The sequence below is a fragment of the Procambarus clarkii genome, chromosome 37 (genome assembly GCF_040958095.1).
Source record: "Procambarus clarkii isolate CNS0578487 chromosome 37, FALCON_Pclarkii_2.0, whole genome shotgun sequence".
Lineage (NCBI taxonomy): Eukaryota > Metazoa > Arthropoda > Malacostraca > Decapoda > Cambaridae > Procambarus > Procambarus clarkii.
The window spans coordinates 19,663,001-19,675,005 of record NC_091186.1 but is presented as its reverse complement, the minus strand read 5'-3'; the positions used below and the strand labels follow the sequence as shown (position 1 = coordinate 19,675,005).

The 12,005-nt window shown below is 41.6% G+C and overlaps 1 protein-coding gene across 1 annotated transcript in view; it reads right to left on the bottom strand.

Annotated features, from left to right (window-relative positions):
• Window positions 1–12,005, bottom strand: part of LOC123765735 (lysosome membrane protein 2) — a 211,498-nt gene that overhangs the window by 52,019 nt on the left and 147,474 nt on the right. Inside the window, 3 exon segments of the mRNA XM_069337228.1 lie at window positions 97–125; window positions 127–309; window positions 2,252–2,530. Coding sequence (XP_069193329.1) covers window positions 97–125; window positions 127–309; window positions 2,252–2,530 — 491 coding nt within the window.

Sequence of the window (12,005 nt, the reverse complement as noted above, 5' to 3'; positions counted from 1 at the left end):
AGCTAAATTCAGATAAATAATATAATCAAGATTATGCACAGTTTTTGAGACTTTTCAAATAAGCTTATACTGTTTAAATACTATAAATTACACTACCTGCAGAGTTCTGATGTGAATATCTTAAGTACTGGTGTCCTTAGTGACCTTGGGAGGGTACTGTGAGCCATCTGTTCCATTGATCATGTTGCAGTACTGGTCATTCCAGTAGGTGAGGGCCGATTTGCCATTCCATTCTTGGGTCTCTAGATAGGTGCTCATGTCTTTCTCACCAGTACTAACTGTGTGTATCCCGTCATTGGTGTCGTTACGCTGTGTACCATACAATATTAATATTATAACTACTTTCCTGACATAATAATTACTTAATAAGTTAGGAAATTTTAAAGTATGTTAGGTGCACTACAGTATTTTATATTTAGGTGAACCTCTCTTGAGTACTCTTTAAATATTAAAAAACTATATTTTTTATAAAATGATTTAAGTAAAGCTTAACTGTTACTTCTGACACTTTTACTTGGCAGAAGTAACAACTCATCACAGGTAAAATACAGTAATTGGTACAATATATGCTATGCCAAATTTGCCAATTAAATATTTTATATAAATAGCCTATTAGGCAAAGTAAAGTAATTTTTTGTATAAATAAGCATTATAATCAGTTTCATATCACAAAACAAACATATTTAACTTATAATCACTTCTGATTAAAATTAACTCTAGCCTTCTAACATTAGGTCTCATTTAACTTCCATATGCTACATAAATTTAGGTCAGGTCAGCTTACATTGGTAAATATGCCTACTGTACAAGTGTGGAAGGATATCTGTTGACTGGGGCCCACAGATCTACATTTTACAATTCCTCTTGTCACAAAGATGGACTGAAGAATCACACTGCTAGCTCTAGTATCTCTATGAGTTCAAATAAATAAATAAATAAATAAATAAATAAATAAATAAATAAATATACAAATATATTAATATATAAATACATATTGAGTAAGTCTGTGGGTACCGCAGATGTGCTTTCCACAGTCTGGTATAGGCTGTATAGTTAAAGTGAAGTCTCCAGTTTCATAATGTTTACTACTGCCCTTGGTGTGATGGTATGTCCCAGATAGTTCTATGATTTATTGGTTTTGTTCCACTGCCATGCTCCTTTAAGTCTTATAATTTATCTCTGTATATACAGTATTGGAAAAAAATCTGCTGAACATATTTTGTGAATTAAGGTATTTTCTCTAGAACTACTCTTATCCTATTTTGTTCATTATAATTTGGATTGCTATACAGAAGAATATAATAGATAGGTAGACATAATTTCACACACATTTCCCTATTTAAAATAATACAGTTGGTATTTTGCTGTTATTAAAAAATTTTAATACTTAAGTTATGTCTGTCTTGAGTCTGTAATGGTTTGTTTACTAGTGGCTTCATTAAATATGCATCTTAACAAAATTGCAGCCACTGTGCCATGTTCTTCAACTGTATAATTTTTAAACAAAAATTATTAAATATTATTATTAATTATTATTATTATTATTATTATTATTATTATTATTATTATTATTACTAATGTTATTCACAAATACTATGTGAATAGTGTTTGGCTGCGTACCTGTCATGTTTGCCACAAAAATAGTGTTTGGGAATAGTGTTTGCCAGCCGCATGGATTGAAGCTGACAATGCTTTGGTTGTAGGTTTGCACCACCTTACAGCCCTAGTGGATTTTCTCACTAATTATTATATAATAATAATAATAATAATAATAATAATAATAATTAATTCCTTGCTGAAAATCACTCCAGCAGAGCTGCACTATTTGCTTTACACAGTTACTGATCTGCTACACTATACATATACTGTAGTACCCAACTGAAAAAGTTATAACCATCACTACTTAAGCTTCTCATGAATTGTATACTCAAGATGCATAAAAAAAAGAATTCTTATTGAATTTTCTTTAACCAAAGACTCAAAATAAGGTTCTTTTAAATCTGCAGGCATGTGTGGGGCTTCTTTTTAGTGCCAAACTTTTCATTAATAATTACTGAACCACACCTGACCATGGCAATACAGATTATGTTGCAGGAATGTAACACTCAAACCCCAATGTATGTACTTTCCTAACCAAGTGTACCTTCTTGTACTGTATATAAATAAAATAAATGATGTTAGTTCTAATTCTGTTTACCAGTACAGTGCTGCACTCTTAAGTTACACAGACACATCTATGCCAGTAACTAACCCCAAACAAGAGGCTCAGTTTGTTCTCTTGTAAAAAAGCAGGGATATTCGACACGCCCATTTTCTGCAAAATCTCATAGATTGTCCCAGTCCAGCCTTGCGTGAAATTTAATTTGGGCGACAGGTGTGAGAAGTCGAAGTCGAATTCTGGTAAAAGAAAACCATCGAAGAGGAGTTCACCAACAGTGTGTCTGTCAAAGAGATCCAATCCTTTTTCCAACTGACTCCAAACTGCATTCAGTATCAGATTGTTCTGGGTGCCAAAGACTTGGGCTGCAATCTACACCGTGGGTCACCAGCATGGAAAGAGGAGGCAGGGATAAACTGTTAGGTAAGCCATGCATGTTATATAGCAAAGATCTAAAACTGAAATAGAAAAAATGGTAAAGTGAAAAATGTTAACATGCTATAAGATCTGACAATGTTAAAGATAATGTGAAACTGATGCAGTAAGGCATGAAACAATCACTTAAGTGTTAGAACATGCTAAAGGACCAAGTGTTGGAACATGGTAAAACACCATGTTTTAGAAGTGTTAGAACATGGTAAAACACCATGTTTTAGAAGTGTTAGAACATGGTAAAACACTGTTAGAACATGGTAAAACACAGGGTGTTAGAACATGGTAAAACACAGGGTGTTAGAACATGGTAAAACACTGGGTGTTAGAACATGCTACAAGCATGAGTGCTAGAACATGCTACAAAGCATGAGTGTTAGATCATGCTAAAGCACCAAGTGTTAGAACATGGTAAAACACAGTAGGTTAGAACATGCTTCAAGCATGAGTGTTAGATCATGCTACAAGCACTAAATGTTAATTAAAACAAGCTACAAGCACTGAGGGTAAAATCCTGCTATAAGCTCTAAGTGAGTTAAAGACTGATAGTGGTAGCTGCTATAGATGCTTCCTGTTAACAAGCTCTATATCTTATTTAGGAAGATTATCAGTGCATTTCTCTTTTGAACAATTCAATAAAAGATTATTCAGGACTCAAACTATTTTAATAAATACATATTATAAAGCAAATTCAACTTTCAGATGCCTTTTATGCATTATTTTAAGCTTACAAATAAAATAGTAAAGCTTTTTCCTATGAGGCAAATGAACATATACAAAAATAATAAATTCCAGTTCCAAAACTGAAAAATATATCACACATACAGTACGATATGTACAATTAAGGCATTTATACCATAGTCACAGATGCATCAATATACCCCTCATGTTCTCCAATGCATTATTATTCAGCAATTATACAGTTTGTAATTGTGATTATAGACTAACATTCACTTGTCAATGTAAACTGAATTCACAATATTGTGAAGATACACTATGACATTACTGGAGCAATGTGACTGGATCGAACACCACGTCTCTGGAGTAGGCAGTGCCAAGACAGGCACGACCTACTCAAACATTGGGAGGTATAGATAATACAACCCTATATTCTACTAATCATACAGTTAATCTTCACAATACTGTGATTTCAGCTGAATTCACAGGGATGGGAAGATGAAGAGCAATAGTGTCTAACAAGGTAGGAGATGTAGTGTAAACGTTGGATTGTGGGTCTCAGCCATATAGGTGCCTTTCAAACCCATATATAGTCAGTAGAATATGTGATTATGTCTCCCAGTAGTTGAGTAGGTAGTGCATGCCTCGAGTAATACCAGGAACATATTGCCTGAAAAGCTATATGCATGTGTTAGTGGCTTTACAAGAATTTAAAAATATCAGTGCTATGTATTCTCATAAATCCAATATACCTTTTTGTATATACAGTACTGTATATAGATATGGCCCACTGCCTTTTGACGAAAGGCGGTGGAGTTTCTGACGGGGGAAGGAAGAGACAATTGCGCATCGCGTCCCGCAGGCGTGGTGCGGCCAGCCTGGGTGGCATAAAAGGCGCGGGAAGTCAGGTCCCGCTCTCACTCCCTCTCCCGTCCAGGTCCAAGATTCACGAAGCGCCCACCCTCCTCCCCCTTTCTGCTGGCTGCCAGTTCTCACGGTTCTGACTACGTCAGTCGTTGTTCCTCACGTTTTCCTCCCGTTTCACTGGGGATGGGTGGGGGGGTGCAGCGCCCGTCCCCAAGTGTTCCGCTGTCCGCAGCTACTACTTTGACTTTACAGACATTCTACTAGTAAGCCCTACCTTGTCAGGTAATTCCTTCCTTGGCGGCTCGGCCTCTGGCCTGGGGTTATTTTCTTCTCCAAATACATATCAGGCTTCCCCAGTCACTATGTTTTCTGCCGCCTGATTATTCTCCAGCTAGGGTTTCCCTTATGTTATGTTGTTCACTTTGGTGTCCTGTTATACTTAGTATTAGATTTGTTACATTCGCCTCACTGCTAATTCTAGACATTAGGACATTAGGTTTCTGCAGAGTTTGTTACTAGGCTATAAGATTACGTTTTACTACGGGTGTACAATTTAAGATGTTTCGTGTACTTTGCGTTAGCCACGGCTATGTTATACATTTGTTAAGTCCTATTTAAAAGCCTGTTTACTTCTGCAGAATTATTTATCATGTCAATAAAATTACGCCCCCAAGGCTTGGTGTCTTCCTTCCCCTGATCAGAAAAAATCAATAAACATGTTTTATCCCATTGCACACACACACGTACATACATACATATTTTTAGTGTATGTATATATATATATATATATATATATATATATATATATATATATATATATATATATATATATATATATATATATATATATATATATATATGTCGTACCTAGTAGCCAGAACTCACTTCTCAGCCTACTATTCAAGGCCCGATTTGCCTAATAAGCCAAGTTTTCCTGAATTAATATATTTACTATAATTTTTTTCTTATGAAATGATAAAGCAACCCTTTTCTCTATGTATGAGGTCAATTTTTTTTTATTGGAGTTAAAATTAACGTAGATATATGACCGAACCTAACCAACCCTACCTAACCTAACCTAACCTATATTTATAGGTAAGGTTAGGTTAGGTAGCCAAAAAAAGCTAGGTTAGGTTAGGTTAGGTAGGTTAGGTAGACGAAAAAACATTAATTCAAGAAAACTTGGCTTATTAGGCAAATCGGGCCTTGAATAGTAGGCTGAGAAGTGCGTTCTGGCTATTAGGTACGACATATATATATATATATATATATATATATATATATATATATATATATATATATATATATATATATATATATATATGTCGTACCTAGTAGCCAGAACTCACTTCTCAGCCTACTATGCAAGGCCCGATTTGCCTAATAAGCCAAGTTTTCATGAATTAATGTTTTTTCGTCTACCTAACCTACCTAACCTAACCTAACCTAGCTTTTTTTGGCTACCTAACCTAACCTTACCTATATATATAGGTTAGGTTAGGTTAGGTAGGGTTGGTTAGGTTCGGTCATATATCTACGTTAATTTTAACTCCAATAAAAAAAATTGACCTCATACATAGTGAAAAGGGTAGCTTTATCATTTCATAAGAAAAAAATTATAGTAAATATATTAATTCAGGAAAACTTGGCTTATTAGGCAAATCGGGCCTTGAATAGTAGGCTGAGAAGTGAGTTCTGGCTACTAGGTACGACATATATATATATATATATATATATATATATATATATATATATATATATATATATATATATATATATATATATATATATATATATATATATACATACATACATACATACATACATACACACACACACACACACACACACACGTGAGAAAGCTGCATGAACGCGCAAGCCATATATCACTAAGAACTCTTTGACCCGGCCAGGATTCGAACCCATGCCGTCCAGGATCACCCCTAAACGTACACAGTACCGTGACCACCGCACCAATGATCGTCTATAAGGATTGGTCAGTCTTGGCGCTTATTAACTAAGCTCCCTGACTGACCAATCCCCGACGACACTCATGGATCCATTTGGGTACAGTTTTTCATCAAATTCTGGCGCATGAAACACCCATATCAATTTCTACCACTGGTTTTCTGCAGGCTGACTTAGCAAGCATATCAACAGTGTCATGCCTTGAGATGCCAACATGTGATGGTATCCATAGGAATTTAATCTCAAATCTGTTTTCTTTGGCAGCTAAAACATTCATTCGAATATCATTGACTATTTTCTGGGTGTCACTACTACTGTGCGTTCAATGCCAGGAGTGCACTCTGCGAGTCACAGTATATAAGTCCACTGCCTTTGTCTTTTAAAAATTCAGTGGCAAGGTATATGCCTGCAAGTTCGGTTTGAGTTGTACTTGCCCAGTCATTGACGCGCTTCATTGCTGTATGTACGAGAGAAGATTGTTCAAATATGTTACATGCACATCCGGTACATCGTCCACCTTCTTCTACAGAGCCGTCGGTATAGCACTGATAAACATCGTTACCCATACTCTGAGTACTCTCAGTGATGCTTTTCAGTGTTAACTGTTTTAATAATGTAGTGTGCACACTATCTTTCTTGGGCGCATTTACAAAATCAACTGATAGATCCCAGTTATCCCATGGAGTAGTTGGCTGATTAATCATTAGTTGAGTTGGGTACATATTTAATATTTTGATGGAGTTGGCTACCTTGTAGAACTAATATACATAATCAGATTTCGTTCTTCTTCTATAGACCTCAGGTGAGTGCAGCATATTAGAAAGTTTAGCTTGAAACTTCATGTGTTGTCTAGATCTACTCAATGCCTTCACGCCAAAAACTGTGCTAATAGACAAAATTCTCTCACTTATGGTAGGTAATTTTAACTCTGCTCTCATATTAACTATTCTCGTGGACTTTGGAGCCCCAAGGATGAGACGCATAGCTTCATTTTGCAAGGTTTCAAGAGATTTCAGCTCTTTGTCAGTATACAGTGTGAGATGTAGAGCATTGTAGTCAATCACAGAGCGTATAAATGATACATAAAACATTGAAATGGAGTGGCAGTAACATCCACCCCCGAACGCAAGCAGAAACAGCTCCACCAGCACCGCACGATACAAGGCAACAGTATTTGACATAAGATGACGGTCCTGAAACAACCAAGAGAGAAAGAACAAAAACAACCCAATCCAAAACCGAAGACAACCTACGAAGAGACAAAAAGTGACGATAGGACCACCAGGAGACTTCATGCTGCCACCAAGATGAATCACGCAGGTGGGACACCATCAATGAAGCCACCGTTCACCATACAAGTGGTGATGAACCTCTGTCAGATAAACCAGATGCGAAGATCGCAAGAGAAGATCGAACAAGCCACGCACCAGACCAGACCAATTTGTTGAAAAAGGCAAAACCGCAGAAAAGTCCCCGGGTTTGGATACCAAGCAAGCAGCGCCAGAAATCAAGGCTGGGCTGGCCACCAAGGGGCCAACAGGACAATTCTCCACTGGTAAGTCTCCAACCGAGCCAGAACCCGAAGCAACGGCCAAACGAGCGGGAAAAGCTATAGGTAATCCAACCTCAACCAGTCCTGCCAAAAAAGCATTGAACCCGATGGCCTTGCAGTTGGGAAAGGGTGCCACATATACCGGGAGATGCTTCGACCTCGCTGACGCAAAGAGGTCCACTTCTGGGTGCCCATACATCTGGCAGAGCCAACTGAACGAGTCAGTATTGACTGTCTATTCTGTGGAAAGGGAAATGAATCGGGACAGGCTGTCCACCAGGACATTGGAAACCCCCTTGGTGTGAACCGCCAGGAAAGCCAAACCCTGAGAACTCGGTAGACGAGTCACCCAAAGTGACCAGCCACAAAGAGCCAAGGACTGCATCGAACCCCCCTCGGTTCAAGCAATGAACTACTGGGGCGCAGTCCAAATGGAGATAGATCATCGATCGACTTGAGACATGAAACCTCTGAAATGACAGCCACACCACCGCGAACTCCTGCACCGTACTGTGAACCTGACGAAAGGATGGAATGCACTGATCCAGGCCAGCTTGGTGAGCACTGGTCACAAATCCCCAGCCAAGAGACGGCGCATCCATGAACATTGGCCTATTTCTCCTGGTTTCTTACCGGAACTAGGGCTCAGGTAGGCACCATGGCATTGAACCCCGAGAAACCCGAAGAGGAAAACAATGACTGGCCCCTAGAGGCCGTACCCAATGATCCCGAGAGTAGTGGGAAGGGATGTCCCCCTTAAAAAAACATAACAGCCGCCGAAGCCAGACACAACCCAGCGGGTAACCCAGCACGGTGAAGTTCAGACTTCCGCACAGCTGCTTGAGCAACCAACGGGTGATCCGGGAGCCCCCCAGAAACAGCAGAAGGTGGAACCACAGCCGAAGCAACGATGCTGGAGGGAGAGAGAAGGAAGCGATCCAAGAGCCCCACACAAGACCCAGCTAAGTCCAAACTTGAGAGGGAACTAGATGGGACTTCCTCTAGTTCACCAAAAACCCAAACCCAAGCAAGCTGGGAAAGAACCAAACTCCTGGTGAGTAGAAACGCAGACTGGCTGGGAGCCCACACCAGCCAGTCTGGTAGGTAGGCCAGAACCCGAACCCCTAGCAGACGCAAGCGGGTCACCACGACCCAGGTAAGGCATGTGAAAATGTGAGGTGCCAAATTCAAGCCAAATGGAAGGCAACAAAAGCTGTAAGCTTTTTATCCCAACAACAAAACCAAGCCAGTCCCTGAACCCCGGATGAATTGGGATGTGCCAATACACATCCCTGAGGTCTAGAGACACCATCCAAGCATCCAGCTCCTAAAAGAAGCTGGACCTGAGACAGAGTGGTCATCCGAAAGGTGGGGCAAAAGACCTAGGGGTTCAGATGGGACAAGTCCAGAATGAACCTCAGATCCACACAGTCCCATTTCAGGACCAGAAACAGACGAGAAACCCACCTGAGGGACGAAGTCGTCTTGACCACAGCCAAGTGCACCCACTCCAAAATGACCTTACAGAGCGCAGAAGAGGCCTGCCCATGCTGCGAACCCCGAACCCCCCGAAGGAGGAGGGGCTACCCAACGCCACCGCAGGCCAGTGGAAACGACCTGAAATGCCCACAAATCATGGGACCAGGCATGAGCAAACAGAGCACGCCTTCCCCCCATTGCCCCATCAATGAGGCGACCCGCGAAAGGGCCCTACCAACCAGACGCCATCAGTTCCGAAGGAAGTGCCGAATCCGAAACTGGCATCACTGGTCCACCACGACCGACAGAGCCCCGACCCCTGGCATGACCCTCTGGAAATGACCATCTTGGCCAGCCTGGAGAACCAACAAGTCCGACATAATGCGACAGCTAGAAGAAGCCGCCTGCAGTTACTGCACAACTGCAGAATCTGTAAACAGCAATTGACAAAAAGGAGATAAAAATCTAAGAGCCATGGCCCATGCAGATTTCAGAAGAAGCAAAGAACCGAGACACCGTCCCCCTCAGAATTGGCGCAAACCACTTCAATCAAGGCAGCCAACACCCGAACTGCTGAGGCAAATGCAACGGACCGAAGAACCCAAGGGAACCCAGAACCAAACCCGGGGAGGAGCAGAACTCATAAAAATCATACAGGGAGGGGGGTAAGAAAACCCCACCCCATGCAACAATAAGCCCTGCACCAAAGGTACCAACACCCAAACGGGTCTCAAGCTCCCCAAGTTAGCTCCTCCCCAGCCCCAGGATCCTTGACAATAGGATCTGCGATAGATCCGTCCTCCAAACCCTCCATCCCTAAATAAAGAAAAAAAGGGTCAACCGGAAAAACTTGGAAAAGGGAGGTTTGCTGGTCAGACCACAAAGCCCCGGCTTGAGGAATAAGCTCGAATGCATCTGTTGCCAAACAGGATGGGGCAGCCCCCGAAACTGCCCGAGTTTGACCACCATCTAAACCCTACCCTGACTCCGAAGCCCTCAGGCATTTGGGAGCCGGCAGCAGGGGAAAGGGGGGAGCAGGATAAACAACAGCAGGGGAAGGACGATGAAGCGTGGACGAAACCAAAGTCGAAGTGAATAATGCCTCCAATTCCGGGTCCCTATAACCAAAGCAGGGCAGCCTTGGGGCATCCGGAAAAGCAATTAACCTAGCGCGTTGCAGCAACCTAAACCTTGCATGCAGTGCCAAAGCTGCCTGCATCAGATTATCAGTATCAGTGGACTAGGTAAATTGAAGTAACAGTAAGGAACACCACTCACAGGACTCCGGGTCAAAAGTGTCATCGACCCAACAGATAGCATGACGGAGGCAAACACGGTGAATGTCACCCTGAGACAAGGGGGACAGAGCAACCCTCAAACACGCACCATGTGAGATGAGACCCAGAAGACGCATACATCAGACCAGTGAGACAGAAGGGGTTTTCCAGGGCCCTTAGGCTGACTGCTAAGGGAACCCCACACAAGGTACTGCTAACCAGTTGGTCCAAACTAATGAGAGAACTACTAAAGCTGAACCCCTGCGATGTGTACAATCATGGGGACCTAGTGGGGGACCACCAGAATAACAGAAGGTGGACAATGACTAAGGGGGCAGACCTCCACCAGGCAAAAAAACAACAACAACAAAAACTCCTGCAAAAGCACAACGTCCCCAAGAGGAACAGAACCGGCTGCTGTGTATCAATGTCAGAGAAGCTGCACAGTACCTTGCACTCCCTACCAGCGACGATACTATCTCCTACCCAAGGTCAAACAGCGGCTATGAAAACCCCAACTGACCCCAAGGGCGGGCAATCACCGAGCAGCAATAGATTCCTATGAAAGTAGTTCCTGAATGGCTTATGGAAGAGAACCTTAAATTGCAAGGGCAGTACTCACAGGGCACCTAGAAAAGGGAGCCCTAGGTGCATGCAGCCCCAGTATTTCGTGAATTTTACTTTACATACCACAAGCACAGCAGAACAGCACCCCATGGGCACAGCACTGCACCGAGTCACGAGCCTGAGTCGAACAACCGCCACCAAACACGCACAACAGCCTCAGAACTGAGATTGGATAGTCCGGTACGGGGGTCTGAAGCCCCTCCCCTTCCCCTTCCCTGGGTGAGGGGGGGGGGGGGGAGCTGCGCAGACAGGCGGCACAGCTTCGGGTGTGACGTCATGCTTGTTTACTTGTTTTCAAATTGGGGAGTTTTGCTTAGCAGTTTGGGTTTGTGGTAGCAATATTTCACCAGTTGGGGTCTGTTTTGGGACGCGTACCTTTCTGGGTGTCTAACCTGGTCAATATGGCAGATAGAGAATGCTTCCAACCACAAGGTTTTTCTTATAAGCCATTGCTGCTTGTGCCTCTTCGAGGGGCCCAAGTTCTGGCTCATGGTCCCCCGGTAGGCATTAGAACTCTATTCGACGGACAGTTGCCACGGTCTAATACATGCATATCAGCCCAGTAAACTCCCGGGAACCACAGGGACTCTCCACAGAAAAAAATCCAATAGTAATACAAAAAATATGCACTGATTTCGGAAAATTAATATAAATTTTTAAATTAATATACTTTGCCTGTAGCAGCATAAAAAATATAATCCTTCCACAGCTTCAAAGCCAATGGGAAAGTATTATTTTTTAAAATTTTCTGAAGAGGAAATGATGAAGAGAGATCTATTTTTATGGTAATTAAACTCATATGCACTGATATCTGGAGAATTAAGTTATATTGTATTTATCATTATATGGCAATAAAGAGCGAAAAAAATGTAAATTAAAACCGAACTGCCATCACCTTAAAAGCCACGCCCCTTTCTCAAAACTAACGGCATTGTATGTACTATATAAATTCATCAATATTTGTATC